Raw genomic sequence first — 18,278 nt, 5'->3', positions numbered from 1 at the left:
CTTCCTTCCTTCCTTCCTCCCTCCCTTCCTTCCTTGCGCTCTCTCTCTCTCTTTCTTTTTCTTGTACTGGGGTTTGAAGGCCTTTGGCTTGCTTGACTTGGTTGGCTGGTGCTCTGCCACATAGCCATGATTGTTCTGCTTTTTTCTTTTTCTTTTGGGGAAATGAGTCTCCTGAACTTTTTTGCTCCATATGGCTTAGTACTATGATCCTTTAGACCTTGCCTCTTGAGTAGCTAGAGTTACAGTCATGAGCCATAGGTGCCTGGCTTATAATTTTTTTTAAACGAAGCATAATTTTATATCATGTTGGCCCTTTGGAAAATTTGAAAAATTCCAAAAATCACATTTAAATTTCATTATATGATGCAAAAATTATTCGTGTTAGTTATCACTTGAGATCTTATCCACAAAGTCTTTTAAAATCTAAAAGGTATTTAACTCAAAGTGGGAGAGTGTTCTAAAATCCTATTTTTTCACTTGAAATTCAAATTTTATTATTGATAATGATAACTGATGTGATGCATTTTTTAGAAAGCATCTTTTGTATACTCAGGTATGCATAATTGTATTTTGATTTTCATTTATTTTTCAAATATGATATCCATGAAAAATGTGGCTAGTTCAGTGCAACTGTAGTGTTTTTCTGTGAAGTGTCCATCATAGTTTTATTTAATGCCTCATATGTGTTTACCATATTAAAATACAGATACTAAAAATAACTGTACTGAAATATCAAGATTTGATCAAATTGACTACTTTGTGAAGAAATAAAGTCATTACTGTTTAGAAGGGAGGAAATAGATTATTGCTCTTGATGAGAGTATTTATGGCCATTCCTTTTAACCCACCACTAGTTTCTTTCTTTCTAAAACAACAGTAAAAATAAAGATACCTTCTAAAAAGATCAAACAAAGTCTAGATATGTAGCTCAGTTGGTAGAGTACTGGCTTAGCATTTTGCACATCATAAAAATCAAACAATTTTGAAAAAGAAAACATCATTCTTGGGGGATAATTAAAATCCTGCTATATTTTGCTTCATTGCAAAACTTTTTTTAGTGATGAAAGTGAAAAAATTAAATAATAATATGGAAAAAGCAAAATAAGAACTGTTATAACTTCAGATTATTTTCCTATCATTATCCAAATGATGTTTGAATCTTTTTACTTAAAACCTTATTTCTAAAAGCATGAGTGTTATTTAGACCCACTTTAAAACAAGTATTAAACTGCCTGAGCACACGTTTTTATGCAGTATGCTTATCAGATAGATTTTAATAAAAATGTCATTTCTTGTATAGTTTCAGGAAGAATTGGAGTCTTCATAGATAAAATTTGGAATGAAGACGCAAACATAAAATAACCTGCCAAGTGGCCATTCACTTAACTTGACGAGATTGTGCTGGATCTTGTCATTTAATTCACTGTAATAATAGCATTGCTCTGGGTAGATTAGTGATCCTCTACACATAGCCTCCTAAATATTGAAAAGGAAAAGTCAAGAGTCTTACATACTCTGTAATTCGTTTCCTTCTTTAGGTGCTAAGTGTTCTTTGCCTTCCATCTTGAGTTTCACAAGCTGATAATTTTAAGACAAATATGCTTCTGAAACTCTACACTTGTACTTAAATAGGGGCAGGTGCAGAGACTTCACATACTGATTATGTAGGATAAGTCCTTAAACATTCTTAGATTAAGGCATTTGTTTCTAAATTTAGTACATTTACCTTTTTTATGTATCAGTTTATGTTAACAACTGCTTTAAGGAGTATTACAGATGCTGGATTCTAGACCATTATCTGCTCTGCCATTCAGTAACCCCTACCTTTGAAAAGAAAGTTACTTGAATATTTTAACTGGACTATGGACTTTGGAGTAATTTTTTAGGATATTTAACAGAGAAATTATGGAAGACATCTTGTCACTTTACTGTTGCCATCACCTACATCTTAAGTGCTCAGTAAATATTTGAATGAATAAAAAGAAAGTTAATAGATAATGGGAATTGTGCTTGTTATATGGGAAAGCATTTCCTTTTTTTCATAGCCTGCTGTTTTACTTTGTATTTAATTTAGTTCAGGAACTATGTGCTACTTTATGTCCGAAGTAGTCTCATCACATTAAGATAATCCCCTTTGAATGTGCAACTCAATTTCTTTAATTAGCTTTAAAAATAACAATAATTAAATCAGAGTACCACCATCAATTACTGTGCAAGGGTTTGCCTGTTCAATAATGCATCAGAACTGTGCTGTACTCAGTATTTCACTGAAAGATTTATAGAAAAGGAGACCTCCTAAGACTCCAAACTGAAATGTAGTCTTATTATGTTTTTTTTTTGTTTTTGTTTTTTGTTTTCTTTTTGTCAGTCGTGGGGCCTGAACTCTGGGCCTGGGCGCTGTCTCTCAGCTCGTCAGCTCAAGGCTAGTGCTCCACCACATGAGCCAGAGCACCATTTCTGGCTTTTTCTGCGTAGGTGGTGCTGAGGAATTGAACCCAGGGCCTCATGCATACAAGGCAAGCATTCTACCATTGAGCCACCTTCCCAAACCTATGTTTAATTTTTTCCCCTATGATTGCTACTGTTTAGAATGATATATTTCATGGAATACTTGAAGAATTCTATTTGTCTTTAAATTTCACATTTGGGATCAATTCCAGAAAGTGTTTCACAGCATTCGTAAATTCACAAGAAAGTAGGCACATTTTTTTTTCTCTGAAAAAAAAAAAGACAAGGTGCAGTTTAAAAAAAAAAAAAAGGTCCTCATTTCTAAGAGGTGTCCCTGTTATGGCAAATTCCTCAGATAATGCTTACTTTTTGTCATTGTTAAGCGGTAACAAAAATTTAGCAATACAGGTTTATAAACATACATATGTGAGTATATTTATATATGATTAAATGTATTTTTTAAGTTTAAATAAAGTACTTAGGATATCTGTTATTTTGGAATTACTTGGTTAACTAAATCAATTACTGGTTCTGACTGAATATAAGAGGGTTTCTTCTATACTTGTAAATACTGAGAGGTTGTTAAACTCTGCTGTTTCACAGGAAACTTGCTGCACGTTTTTACCTACTTTGGTGTTTTAAGATAGGGTATTGCTAATTAGTTCAGGTTGTCCTGGAACTTACTATATTGCTTAAGCCAGCATCAGGCTCACAATCTTCTGGGCAGCACAGACTGCTCGGGCCACCATGACAGGGATGAGCAAATTATTTTTTTCTGAGTAATTTGTATAATCTTCAGTTAAGGTCTATTTTAAGTAATAGCACTAATTACAATCGATAAATCAACTTAATATGTGTTTATTTATTAAGCACATAGAAGTTCTTTCTATACTGAAATTCTCAGCCAAGAAGCTAAACAGAGAGCAGATAATTATTTGGTGACTTTTAGTCATTGACTAACAACTTCCATAAATTATACAGATTGTTTATTTACATATAAAAATTACCAGATATTTGTGTTTTATTTGGTTTACATTCTGCAAACTACGAGTGGGAGTCAAGTTCTTTTTATTAAACATTTATAGCATATTTGCTGTGAACAGACCTAGGAAGGCAAATAATATTCATTCCTGTTTTTGAAGAGATTTTAGTTCACAAATCTATTTTAATAAATAGGCTCAGTAGAATCAAGAGACATTTTTGTTCTTTTTCCTAGGAATATTAGTTTTCAGTTTTAAAAACAAGATTATCAATGGTATCAAAAGACAGTAATAGAATAAATGACTTGTAACTATTACATTTACATTTATGTAAGCTCTAACTAGCAGAAAGGAAGAAGAACCCCTGACCTTTGATGGCTCTTTAATAAATGAGGAGATAATGGATATCAAGTAATTGTATATGGTATTCATATTGTAAGTTTGTACTTGTCTAATCCTACTACCTTTACTCTTGGACTACCTTTGAGGTGGTCTTCCACAGCATCAGAGCTCCTACCTTTATCATTATTTTCTTATCAATAGACTCGTAGAACAAGCTTTGTTCTTTCTTGATTATCATAGCAGAAGTCCAATTTTTTTTTGCTATGCAAATATACCATAGGAATTAGGTCCTGGTGTGTGGGATCTTCAGCCTGTCACAAATTTTATTATGCCATCTGCTTCAACCTGAGCTGTATATCTTCTGGCAGACTTTGCTGAAGTTGCTGTAGCTCAGGGGGAAAAAAGTGTAGTCTTGGCATACGATGCTTGCTTTTGAAAAAATAATAATTGATCATGCCTGCTGCTGATTGTAAAATGAGTGTTTAAAAGGGTTCCCACAAACCTTTTCTCAACACACTGATCACTTTTTCATCTATGTTTATAGGTAGTCAATTAAATGGTTGATTTATTGTTAACTTTGGCAACTTAATGAGTTTGCTGCTTTACTTTTAAGGATATGTAACAAACTCTTGTAAATGGATTAGTAATTCACTTATGAATTATTTGATCACTTGGTCACTTTCACAAGTGGATCCTCTTTATCTCCTGTCATTATCCAGAAGTGAAATTGCAAATGATTTTGTACTCTGTGAATAAAATAGCACATGTGATAGGAGCACCATTGTGAAAGAGTCCAGATTACAAACTATTCTTTGGGTATGTGGTTATATAGTTTTATCAGTAAGATGGAGATACTTACGCTCAAAAGAGTTAATTGGGAGGAGATCAGTCAGAGTAAGTCCTCAAAAATGGATGCATGTTTATTCTGCAAATGTATATTGAAGGGCTGCCCGGTTCAAGACTCTCTTCTAGAGAATAAAGACCTAGAAGAAAATAAAATATTCAGATTCTGACCCTGGAAAACTGTACATGGCAGTCTACCTCCACTGACAGGGGTGAGAGCCACATGAGGGCTAATTATCTATCAGGTCCTGAAATGGCAAGCATGGTCTAGCTAGCTCATGTAGCAAGGTATGGTGGGTTCTGTGTGGACAGCTTTGTGAGGAAGGGCTTGTTTTGCTCCAGGTATGCTTTTTAGAGCAGACCTGAATGCAGTAGAGAAGAATGTATGTGTACATTTGGAGGAGGATGTATCTGGCTGGTAGAGCAAGCTGATTGACACTTTGAGGTTCAGTGAGGTCAGTGTAGCTGGAGCTAAGTATGATCTAAGCGTATCAGTTATGTAATCATTCTGACACATACTTTCAGTCACATTCCTAATAGCTTATAGAAATATCAAACTAGGTCTGATGCTTCATGTATCTGCTGTTTTGTCATCTAGCTTTAACTTGAAGCTTTTAATAAGTCACCCATGAATAATTGTAAATTATTTTGTTGTTATTTATTCCTTTGTGCCAGGAGTTAGCCAGCCTGCAAAGTGTGAGAGCATAGTCAGTCAGAATGCTTACTTTAACAGCAATTCTGACACCAACTGCAAGGGGCTAGGGTCTAGTGACCAAGTTAAAGAGAAGAGTACCCCTTTGATTACTCTCACTCAAACACTAATGCAGACCACTTCGACAATTTGATAATTGATGAGAAAGTATGCTCTTGTTAATAATTTCTGTATTCTTAGGTAAACATTGCAACTCCAGCAACTTCAACTGTTGAACAAACCCACATTCCTCATCTTAATTCTGCTGTGATTCCGACTCTACCAAATGAATCCTTCTTATTATCTGCTAATAATGGGAATCTGGAAGCACTTACAGGGCCTGGTACTCCACATATCAATGGGAAACCAGCTTGTGATGAGTTGGATCAGCTGATCAAAAATATGGCTCAGGTAAGAATACTTTTTGCTGTTAGGACAGGAATGGATCTTAAAAGGATAATCAACTCCTGAGTAATCAAAGAACACAGTGACATTTATAGTATCTGAAAATATGGGAATGGAAGTGAAGTTGATTTTGTGAAAGCTTGCATGGCTCAGAGATTTTCCTGTTACATTTTCCTTTTTCTTTTGTTACTACACTTTATTTACCTTTTTATGCTGGTCCTGAGGTTTGAACTCGGCCTGGATGCTATTCCTGAGATTTTTGTTTTCAAGGCTGATGTTCTACCACTTGAGCCACAGCTCCCCTTCCAGTTTTTGTTTTGTTTTGTTTTTTGGTTTTTGTTTTGTTTTGTTTTTTGGTTTTTGTTTTTTTGAGTTTAATCTGAGATTCGAGTCTCAGAGACTTTCCTGATTGGGTTAGCTTTGAACCATGATTCTTATATCCTAGCCTCCTGCAATCACAAGAATACAGGCATAAGGCTATTATTCCTTGTGCCTAGCTTATTATCACATTTTAAATAATTATTGTATGTTCCATTCCAGAAAAATTTTTGGAAAAGTAGAATGCTTCGTTCTAGGTAGAGTACTACAAGTGATCTGAGGACAGGTTTTCCAGGTTGGGTACCTGTGGTTCTCACTTATGATCCTTGTTATTCAGTAGGCTGAAATTTGAGGATTGAGGTTCAAAGCCAGCCCAAACAGAAGCTTATCTCCAAGTAGCCAGAAAAAAAAATCAGAAGTAGAATTGTGGCTCCACTGGTAAACCACTAGCCTTGAGAAAAAGAAAATGCTAAGCAAGAGTGGGAGGCTCTGAGTTCAAGTCCTTCTATCAGCACATGCACACACGCACATACACGCATGCACAGAATTTTTTAATCTAAATTCTTACTTTGTATTTTGCACATCGAATAATGCCAATAATAAGATGATGATTAACTGTAGCAATTAGCGTCTGTAATTTGTTTGAGGCTAGGTTATAGCCTGAGCTGGCCTTGATGTCACTAAGTAGCCCAGGCTCACTTGGATCACACAGTGCATGCAGCCTAGGCTGGCTTGGAGCATATGATCCTTCTGCCTCAACCTCCATAGTCTGGGATTAAAGAGTTCATCACTATACCTGACTACTCTTGGCTTCTCATTTTATTTCTTGCTTTGTTTCTGGAACAGGGTCGCCATGTGGAAGTTTTTGAGCTCCTCAAACCTCCATGTGGAGGCCTTGGGTTTAGTGTTGTGGGGCTCAGGAGTGGAAACAGGGGAGAGCTGGGAATATTTGTGCAAGAGATCCAAGAGGGCAGTGTGGCTCACAGGTGAGATTGTCATAGCACCTTCTCTGTCTTGACCCTAGTCAGAGAGTTTTGATTACTTTAGGGGAACTTAGAAAAACATTAACTGAATGGAAACAAAATGGAACATAACCAGTTATTAACTGATACTTTAAGTCATTAACATTTAAAATTTTTTTCATGTATTTCATCTGCCCATATTCAGTCATTAACATTTTTGTGATAGAAAAGCAAGTTTTTGGATGTGGAAGTACCTTTTAAACACATGTAATTTCATTATATTTTAGGAAAGAAAATGTTTGAGTATAACTTTACTTTTATTGATATTATATGGGCTCTTGATTAGGCTTTGAAATCTACTACCATAGAAATATCATTTGATATTTGAACTACATTTCATTACTGTACCCAAAGAAACAAGGCAATGTATATTTTCATTTTTAAAAGCTTGGATGATAAGACCATAGATGGGTTCCATGAGTAGTTGAAAAACAAGTCTTTTAAATGAGAGAGATTGGTGAGGGGTAGCAAAAGAATTCCTTTAAGGAAGTTGATCCCATGGAGGTAAATCATATACTTTTAAAGGAGAACTACAGGAAAAGCTTTAACAATGTGCAACATAGAAAACAGGATTAACAGTGACCTGAGCATGTTTGCTAAGGAAACTGTTACTTCCTTGAGAACTCTGTGTCCTTTATCACCCATTTCCATCCTTGACAGAGATGGAAGACTGAAGGAAAATGATCAGATCCTTGCTATCAATGGACAGGTTCTTGATCAGACAATTACACACCAGCAGGCTATCAGTATCCTACAGAAGGCTAAAGAGACTGTCCAGCTAGTTATTGCCAGAGGCTCCTTGCCCCAAGTCATCAGCCCCCGAGTGTCCCGGTCTCCATCTGCGGCCAGCACCATCTCTGCTCACTCGAATCCGGTGGGTGCTGAGGAGTTTCAGAAGCAACAGAATAAGCTTCTCTGTTTCTTCAGGTTTCTCGTCTTTCTAGGTTGTTTCTGTTTGTTGAGATTTTTGACTTTTTATTATTTGATCATTTCCTTACTTTGCAATATTTGTCACTAAGTTTCGATTTAAGTTTCTAGCTTCTAAAACTGCTTTCTTTGTGTGGTTTTAGGACAGAATTCCTGTAAATAAAATGTAGTCTTTAATAAAATTGACTCTGTCTGTAGACAAATACAATTTTGGCTTTCTTGATAAATTCTATAATTTTTTTTGGGGGGGGGCCCGGTGTGGGGCCTGAACTCTGGGCCTGGGCACTGTCCCTCAGCTCTTCAGCTCAAGGCTAGCACTCTACCACTTGAGCCACAGCACCACTTTCGGCTTTTTTCTTTTTGCTTATGTGGTGCTGAGGAATGGAACACAGGGCCTCAGGCATGCAAGGCAAGCACTCTACCACTGAGCCACCTTCCCAGCCCTCTATAATTTTTTTTAACAATTAGTTTTTGGTGACATTAAGCAGTCATCTAACATGTAATGAGAGTTTTTCTCCTTTAAATTTTCCTTCCTTCTTTCCTTCCTTCCTTCCTTCTTTCCTTCCTTTCGTCCTTCCTTCCTTCCTTCTCTTTTTTAAAAAAAGTTCTACAAATACCTTGTAGAACTGCATTGGTGAAGTGCAGTCATTAATGATGGATTGATTATTTTAAAAAGGATTCTATCACTAGTAGAACAGTTTGTTGAGAGGGTTGTACGGTGAAGGAAAGGGACATTGTTAGGGCTCATTAGTCTGTCTGAACTGTTACTTCCTACCAATAAAATAATCACCATAAAACTGTAGTTTTTGCAGATTTATACAAATTATACAAGAGGTTTATGTTTAGGTTCACTGGCAGCATGTGGAAACAATTGAACTGGTGAATGATGGATCTGGTCTGGGTTTTGGCATCATTGGTGGTAAAGCAACGGGTGTGATAGTCAAAACTATCCTACCTGGAGGAGTAGCTGATCAGGTAAGCCACTTCAATTTGCCTTCAGTGCTATTTTATCCAATAGCATGTCTTCATTCTTTAAAGTTTGTTTTTTAATTGGCAGTATTGAATCTTGTATTTGATAGGCAGGTGCTCTATCACTGAGCCACACCTTTGTCCCTTTCATACACTAGTTATTTTGTTACAGGACCTTGCTTTTTACCTGGGCCCAGGCTCTACTGTAATCATCATACTTGGTGCTTCCTGCCATAGTTGAAATGGTAGATGAGCTCTATTATACCAACTTCTGCTGTTGAAATGGAGACTTACAAAAGTTTCTTCTTGGTCTGGTTTGGAACCATGAACCTCTTGATCTCAGTTCCATGTTAGTTATTGTTTGTGAAAGGAGTTTTGGAACTTTTTGCTTGGGCTAGGCTCATGGTCCTTGTGATTTTAGCCTCCTGAATAGTAATTATTCCCCCCCCCATTCCCATTTTATTAGCATGTATGAATTTTATAAAGTAGTAATCTTCATTATGACACATTCATGTATGTTTAATTATACTCACCCACCTTCTTTTTTCCCCTTTTCTCTCTCCTACTGACCCCCCCTTACCTAATATTCCCCCTTCTACATTCATGTAGTATTTCTGAAAATTATACATAATTCTTCATTCAAGAAAGTATGGGGTATTTTGTCTTTATGAGTCTCTTAGTTTACTAAACAATAAGATCTCTGTCTTCATCCAGGTTTTACAAATGACTTATGTCTGAATTATATATATTAATGGTGCTGATTCTGGAGATTGAACTCAGGACACAGTGCTGTCCTTGTTTCTTTGGCCCAAGCCTAGTAGTTCTCTACCACTTGAACCATGGCTCTGCTTCCCACAACTCCACTTCTGGTTTTTTGGTGTTACTTGGAGATAAGAGTCTCACAGACTTCCTGCCCACACTGGCTTCTAACTGCAAACCCTCGTATATCAGCCTCCAAAGTAGCTAGGATTCAGGGTTGAGCCACCAGTACCTAGCTTAATTGGGAAGTATATACTGTTTATATTTAAGGTTATGGCTAAGGGTTTGTATGAGCTTCTCCCTCTTTGATTAGAGGTTTGCTGGCATGTTGAATTATGCTTGATTCTTCCCTTCTCATTTGTTTAACTCTTAGTCAAGTGATAGTTTTTTTTCCATGCTCTTTTGGTGGCATATCTTTCTTCCTCTTATCTTTGTGGCGTCTTCTGCTATATTGGCTTAGGAGTTATGAATTGCCTTAATTTATATTTATCATGGAAGGTTTTTATTTCCCCATCAATTTAATAAAATAACCTTGCTGGATATAAAAGTCTTATTTGGCCATTATTTTGTTTCAGTTACTTAACCATTTAATCACTAAACCTCCATTTAAGGAGGCTTAAAGATTGCTTTTCATGTCCCTCATCTGTGCAAATTTCACCTCACCATGATTTTTGTCTATGTTTCTCTTCTTTTGAGGTACTTATGATTGAAGGAACTAAATATTTTGTGGTTCTTAGCATATTTTAAGTAATAGTTATTGCATGTTTTTTAAATGGTATTTTTTTTCTTTGAACTCTCAACAAAATGAAACACGAAAAGACATTTTCTCCTATTTAGATATCAAAATGAAAATTTATATCAACTACTGATTTTATGAATATTTGTCAATTTTATTTGCATTATATTGCATTAAATGATACTGCAGTGATTCAGAAGACAATGCTACAAATAACATATGTCATGTCTGAGGATTGGCATAAAGTCTCATCACTGCCATTTTTTATTATTCCCTTCCCACATTTAGGAATTTGTCTAAAGCATTTACAATAACATTATTCAGCTTCTCTTTTTTCATTCAGCATGGGAGGTTATGCAGTGGAGACCACATTCTCAAGATTGGTGACACAGATCTGGCAGGAATGAGCAGTGAACAAGTAGCACAAGTCCTTAGACAGTGTGGAAATAGAGTTAAGTTGATGATTGCAAGAGGTGCCATGGAGGAAACAGCAGCACCCACCACTGTGGGAATCTCTTCCTCCCCGTCTTCTGCTCCAGATATGCGGGTAAGTGATAAAACAAATCACAGGAAAGTGAGAGGGAAAGGCTCTCAGATGACAATGATGGATGGTCAATCTAGTTTACCAATGTTCATATATCAATGTGAACCAATGGAATAAATTTCTAATGTTAAGAATGTTGCAGCAATAATCATTTGTTATCAAAACATCCAAAATAGTTTGCTAAAAATTCTAGGTGATCATTTTGTGTTTTTCCCAAAGCATTGCATTTATAAGGATAGTACTTAGAACTATGGATGAAATGTTAAAGAATTATTTTCTTTCAGTATCTGAATGTTTAATAATTCATTGAATCTGAATGCTGTCTGTAAGTGGGGTCATAGTTACAATCCTTCCCATTCTACAAGTGTCTTCTTACTGTCTTTTTGTTGTTCTGGATGTGTGGAGGTTGGGAGCCCGGAGCAGGGTTGGTAGGAGTGAATAAGTCTTAAAAACTTTTCAGTGTTGTGCTGTTTTAAGGTATGTCTCAGCATTATTAGATTTATAAGGAATCCTCAATTCTTAAATATTTTTTAAGTCTTTTTTTTTTTGTCAGTCGTGGGGCTTGAACTCTGGGCTTGGGTGCTGTCCCTCAGCTCTTCAACTCAAGGCAAGCACTCTACCGCTTGAGCCACAGTGCCAATTTAGGTTTTCTAGTGGTTTATTGGAGATAAGAGTCTCATGGAGTTTCCTACTCAGGCTGGCTTTGAACTGCGATCCTCAGATCTTAGCCTCCTGAGTAGCTAGGATTACAGGTGTGAGCCACTGGCACCCAGCTTAAATAAAAATTTTATTACTCAAAAAATAAAACATTTTTATGTTGTAAGAAAACCTTTATTCATAAGCATAACCTTCTATCTTTGCCTTTAATTTGATATGGAAAATTCTAAACTGGAAGACAGTAACTGCTGCAGCTGGTTTACAGGTCACAAGACTACAGTGGATAAAATATTAACTAAATAATTTTATCTAGAAATCTCTTTAATATTTAAGGAAAGATTATATTCAGTTTCTAGATAAGGTTTAGATGAGATAAAAGTCCTCCATTCCTTTTCCATAGATATAAAAGTTTTTCTTCTGTTAAAGTTGTTTATAACCAATTGTTACAAATTCTTTTCTAATATCCTCGCCTCCTCCATAAGCCTTTTAAGGTTTTATTAGAACACTTGAAATTTCCATGATTGTGTTGTTTTTAGGATTGAATTTGGTTGCTATTTTTTGCAGAGAAAAAGAAGTAAGAAAGAGAGCTTGTTTATGGAAGTGTTTAAATGGCATTCTTTTGTGGTAAACAAAACATTTTATTCAGCAATATATAAATGAATGCAATACCGAAAACCACTTGATGTAATTGAAAGCTTAGAAAAATATCTATTCTGTGCATATCATCATTTCTGAAGCTTGTGCCCTGTTTAAAACCATTCGATAGTCAAATTGCCACCCTCTAAAATAGCACTCGCATAAGTCTTATTAAAAATAGAAAACACATTTGTTTCAATTGAAGCAGATTTCATCCTGTCATTTTCTTGTAATTATCTAAACTTTAAACTTTTGCTAAGTTTGCACAGATAATTATGTTCAATGAAAAAAATAAAACCAAACTTTATTGTAAAGTTATCTTATTTAGGTAGACCATTAGTGATATATAGTAAGAGTTGCCATTAGATCCCATAGTCTTCCCTTTGTCATGTATTTTCCAGGATTGTCTGTTGATTCTGCTGACATTAGTACCAATGGTTTATGGTGACATACTGAGCTAGTCCATGAATGCTTCATTTACAAAATCATACCCTTTGGTCAAATAGACAATTAATAACAGTTCTACATGTTGGAGAAGGCTGTTTCTGAGAACCCTGATTCTTGCTAGCATTCTGGAAAGATGTTAAGGCATACTTTTTTTATCTTCATAGTAAAGTTCGAATGTACAGAACAAAAACAAGGACAATTTAAGAGACTTCACTGGTTTTCAAAATAAGACCTATTTATGATAGAGGTCAGGATAGAGTAACTCATGTGCATTGTCTCATAATTAACTATAAATTTTAGGTAGCAATAGAAACTAACATATGGGCACTATGGCCACTACATTCTACTAAATGGTTTTTTGTTTTTTTGGTCGGTCGTGGGACTTTAACTCTGGGCCTGGGCACTGTCCCTGTGCTCTTCAGCTCAAGGTGAGCACTCTAACGCTTGAGCCACAGCACCACTTCCTCTACTAAATGTTTTATGTACTGTATATCATTTAGGAGCAGAAACTTATATGTAGATTATCTGGGTTGAAATTCTACTTCTACTAGATGTTAGATGTTTAGAAAAGTTATAGTGCCAGAGAATTTCTCCAAAGAAAGCTTGCTGCAATAATTGTATTTAGCTCATTGATTTGTAAGGAACATAAGGAATTTTATACTGTTATAAAAAGTAATAAATTGAGACATGACAAGTACCTCTTACATAGAAACTGCTTATTAGTTGAATGGTCGAACTGATGATTTTCATTCTTTTCCTGGAAGACAGTTATGTTATGTTATTTATTTATTTCAGGTTGATGCCTCTACCCAAAAAAGTGAAGAAAGTGAGACCTTTGATGTGGAACTCACTAAAAATGTCCAAGGATTAGGAATTACGATTGCTGGTTATATTGGAGACAAAAAATTAGGTAATTTAAAACCTAAGTAATTTTCAAAGCTTTGCAATTACTTCTATTATCTGGATCTATGAAATACTGAATCAATGCATTATGTTTCAAATTGTTGGATAAAGTAGTTGAAAACTTCTTAGAAACAATTTAATATCATATGCTGACACACGGACCAAACAAGTGCCTCCTCTTCCTCTTAGTGGTTTTGTTTGTGTGCATTGTGGATACCTGTTCATTTGCAATTGGGGCTATTGATTTGGAGACTAGAGATGGATATTCTTTGAGTGTGCTTTGAAAATAGTGATAAATATCCTCTTTCTAATCTTAGAACCTTCAGGAATCTTTGTAAAGAGCATTACAAAAAGCAGTGCTGTTGAACATGATGGAAGAATCCACATTGGAGACCAGATCATAGCAGTGAGTTTGACATTCAATAATACTTGTGATTGAGAAGGGTATTCTCTTAATTGGGTTATGGTGGAGAATTTCAGTGAGGTCTACTAATTTAAATTTTTTTGTAGAAACAAAATAGATCATTAGATTACATGCTTTACTAATTTTAGTTGAATGGTAAGACTTTTGTATAATTTCTGGTATTTTTGATTTCTCATTATCATGAATTTGTTTCATTAATATTACAGTTAGATTTGTATAAACTTCAAAATAAAGCCCAGATATCATGACCTTTAGGGGATCCAATTCAGAATTTGAGATGAAGTTTTTCTTTTAAATTTTAAATCATCAGAACTCTGCTGTTACTATTAACTGCATGGCCAGAGTTCTGTTCTGCTGTAAGAATATACAGGAAAGAAGTAGATGGAGATCCTTGATTACATCACTATGCATAGGATTTAAGCATACTGCAGATTCAGGAAGAGCATATGAGGAAATCCAACCTTCGGTTCAGCTCTAGTAGATACTAGATATCCCAAACTGCTCCCAGAAACAGAAACTCAAAAACCTCTTACTAGGGGCTTCCTGGCTAAAATTAGGTTAGGAGACTTATTATCATTATATATATTACAACATGGATGAATCCTGAGGACATTATGCTAAATGAAATAAACCTGTCATTTAAAAAAGATATAATGCATGATCCTATTTACCTGAGGTATCTAACCCAGTCAGTTAGAGGAACAGTAGGTAGAATGATGATCTCTCTAATATGAAGTTTGTTTACTCAATAGAATTGTGATACATTTTACAAAATGAGATCTGTTACATGACATTCTAAGTATACTTAACACTAGTAAATTGTACCTTTAAAAATGGTAATTTTATCTGGGCACTGGTGGCTATTACCTATAAAGCTAGCTACTCAGGAAGCTGAGATCTGAAGATCCCAATTTAAAGCCAGTCCTGGCAGAAAAGTTCCTGTGAGACTCTTATCCCCAATAAACTCCTCAGAAAAGCCAGAAGTGGTGTTGTCTCAAGTGGTAGAGTACTAGCCTTGTGCATAGAGAGGCTCAGGGACAGAGACCAGGCCCTAAGTTCAAGTCCCAGGACCAGAAAAAAAAAAGTAATTTTGCCAGGCACCACTGGCTCATGCCTGTAATCTTTGCTACTCAGGAAGCTGAGATCTGAGGATCACAGTTGAAAGATAACCCAGGCAGAAAAGTTCCCATGAGACTATCTCCAACTAACCACTCAAAATCCAGAAGTGGCACTATGGCTCAAGTGGTAGAACCTAGCCTTGAGCACATGGAGGCTCCAGGGCAGTTGCCTAGGCCCTGAGTTCAGGCCCCACAATGGAATAAAAAAAAAAAAGGTAATTTTGCTAGGCACTGATGGGTCATGCTTGTAATCCTAGCCACTCAGGTAGCTAATATCTGAGGATTATGGGTTGAAGCCAGCCTAGTCAGGAAAGTCCATGGGACTCTTACCTCTCAACTAATCAACAGAAAAAAGCTAGAAGTAGAGCTTTGGCTCAAGTAGTAGAGTGTTAGCCTTGAGCAAAAAGGCTCAGGGACAGCAACCAGGCCCTGAGTTCCAGCCCCAAAATTGGCATGCGCACATACACAATCCACACACACACAAAAGGTAATTTTGCCAACTATAGTAGTCCACACATAATCTCAGCTATGTGGAATATAGAGATTGGGAGGATCATGATTCCAGGCCAGCTTGGGCAAAACGAATTAGTGAGACCTTATCTCTACAAACAGCTGTGTATGATTGTAATCTTGTTATCTCAGCTATGTGGGAAGTGTAGGTAGGAGGATCATGGTCAGGTAGGGCAAAAATATGAGACCGTATAGGGCTCTAAGTTAGGCTGTGATATCAAAACCAGCATTTTTTTTCCCAAAAAAAGTAATTTTATGTTATGTGTTTTCTGTTTTTTTTTTATTAGATAGACAAAAGACTCCTTGCCTTTTGAGACTATAATACATATAGTATTCTAGAGTTCATTGCTGTGACTATCCACATTCATTCACTCATTATTTTTATTTTTCACATTTATTTATTTATTTATTTTAGTTTTTATTTTTGTCAGTCTGGGTCTGGGCGCTGTCCCTGCACACTTCAGCTCAAGGCAAGCACTCTACCGTTTGAGCCACAGCACCACCACCAGTTTTCTAGAGTCTCAAGGAGTTTTCTTGTGTATAGAGAGCCAGCCTGGGCTGGCTTTGAACTGCGATCCTCAGATCTCAGCCTCCTGAGTAGCTAGGATTACAGGCATGAGTCACGGGTGCCGGTTCACTTTATTTTTATTTTTTTAAATTATCTTAAGTACTTGTACAGAAAGTTTTATTTGAACAGTCAATTTAGGAGTGCAGTTAAATTAGCTTGCCACCTAATTTGGCTGTGTACTGCAAAAACCTCTTCAGTGTACCTTTGTTTTACCATGAATTAACTGTAATTCATTTTTTTTTATTTTGAGAGAGAGAGAGAGAGAGAGTTGGAAGGAGAATGACTAGAGACTGGGGATGGTAGCTCATGCTATTCCTAGCTACTCAAGAGGTAGAGATCCAGAGGATCATGCTCAGAGGGCAAAATGTTAGGAAGACTCTATCTCCACAAACAAGCTGAGTATGATGGTTCACACCTGTGGTCCCTACTACATGTGAGAACCTTATATGTATAGGTGGATCATGGTCTAGATCAGCCCTGAGAGACCCTATCTAAAGTATATATATATAAACTTACAAAGCAGAAAGGGCTGGAGATATGGATGAAGAGCAACCGTGTTTGAAGCCCTGAATGTAAAACCCAGTACCACCAAAAGAAGAAAAGCAAAAAAAAAGAGCAAGAATGAATAGATGTAGTCTTTATTTCACACATGATGCTGAATTAAAAATTGAAAATACAAACTTACTTCATCTTTGTCCTTCTTTGAGTGGATTACTTCACTAGATTTTAAAAATCAGCTTTATTGAGATACAATTGACATAGTATATATAATTTTTTCCGTTTAAAGTATCTGATTCAACATAGTGTCTAGTGAGTGTCTTTGCTGCATTTGTTTACCCTTTGTTCCTCCCCTTTTCTGTGCCTACCCTCATACCCTCAAAGACATACAGACAAACAAAGCAAAAAGAAAAGAAAATGGCAAAAATGAAAAAGAACTATACAACTTGTGGGTGGGATGGGAGGGAAAAACAGGGAGAGAGCAAGCGAAAGGGCGTTGTCCAAAAGGAATGTACTCTTGTCTGACTCATCCAACTGTAATACTTCTGGTTGTAGCATTTTCAAATAAAAATAATTAATATAAAAAGGTAAGTCATTCAGTGGCTTTTAATATCTTTTTAGAGTTGAGCATTCATTGCCATGTTCAAACTATTTTCATTACTGTAAGAAGAGATCCCAAACTCATTACCAGTCATTCCTAATCCCACTGAGTTCTAATCCTAGGCAGCCACCAAGCTTTCTGTCTCTGCCTTCCCTGGGATATCTAGTGTAGATGGAACTGTTTTAGAATTTGGTTCTTTGTGACATTTCACTTAGCAGAATGTTTTTGAGGTTCATCTATGATAGCATGAGTTAATTCTTCATGTCCTCTATTAGAATATAGTACACCAGAATTACCCACATTCACCATGTTTGAACAAAGAGAGCTGGTTTTGCACTGTTGCTATTTTGGATAATGCTGCAATGAACTGGATGTACAAAGTCATATAGGCAAACACATGTTTTCACTTCCCTGGTGTTTATGAAGGTTGCTCCATCTTGGGAAAGTTCTGTGTCACAAGTTTTGTTTCAGTTTCTTTGCCTACAAAATGGAGATGTAGAAGCTTCCATTGCTTGATTTTTATTTTTAGGACAGCCAGATGAGACTTTTATTTAATAGCTGGCAAGACATTTAGCACATAAGTTCATTTTGATTATTTATGAGGTTTACTAAGGGCCTGAAATTACCTATTTGCTTCCCTCTAAACCTATCATTGTTTCCATTCTTATGTAAGGGAATCTTAGATATCATTCCTTCAACTGCTGACTCACAAAGTACAAATATTCTTTCTTAATAGTTGTTTCCTGCTCTCACAACAAATCTCTTATCTTCATGTCTTTTTAACAACATCATCTTCAGAGTTAGCAGCACCTAAACTCTTGGAGTATACCTTGTAATGCTTCAGTCTTGTAAACTTTGTGCAATATATTGTCACTAACTTGTGGATGGTTGATCTACTGGTAGTGAAGTCCTTCACACCTCCTTACATTTTC

The 18,278-nt window shown here is 36.1% G+C and overlaps 1 protein-coding gene across 1 annotated transcript in view; it reads left to right on the top strand.

Annotated features, from left to right (window-relative positions):
• LOC105988961 (multiple PDZ domain protein-like) overlaps positions 1-18,278 on the top strand; it is a gene marked incomplete at its 3' end in the record, with an annotated part of 92,919 nt that overhangs the window by 38,539 nt on the left and 36,102 nt on the right. The window contains exons 4-10 of the mRNA XM_013020753.1: positions 5,506-5,715; positions 6,874-7,013; positions 7,710-7,923; positions 8,823-8,951; positions 10,784-10,987; positions 13,520-13,634; positions 13,945-14,033. Of these exons, the coding sequence (XP_012876207.1) occupies positions 5,506-5,715; positions 6,874-7,013; positions 7,710-7,923; positions 8,823-8,951; positions 10,784-10,987; positions 13,520-13,634; positions 13,945-14,033 (1,101 nt within the window). The remainder of the gene's footprint in view (positions 1-5,505; positions 5,716-6,873; positions 7,014-7,709; positions 7,924-8,822; positions 8,952-10,783; positions 10,988-13,519; positions 13,635-13,944; positions 14,034-18,278) is intronic.

Source organism: Dipodomys ordii, unplaced genomic scaffold (assembly GCF_000151885.1).
Source record: "Dipodomys ordii isolate 6190 unplaced genomic scaffold, Dord_2.0 Scaffold53, whole genome shotgun sequence".
NCBI lineage: Eukaryota > Metazoa > Chordata > Mammalia > Rodentia > Heteromyidae > Dipodomys > Dipodomys ordii.
This window is presented reverse-complemented; position numbering and strand designations above follow the sequence as displayed.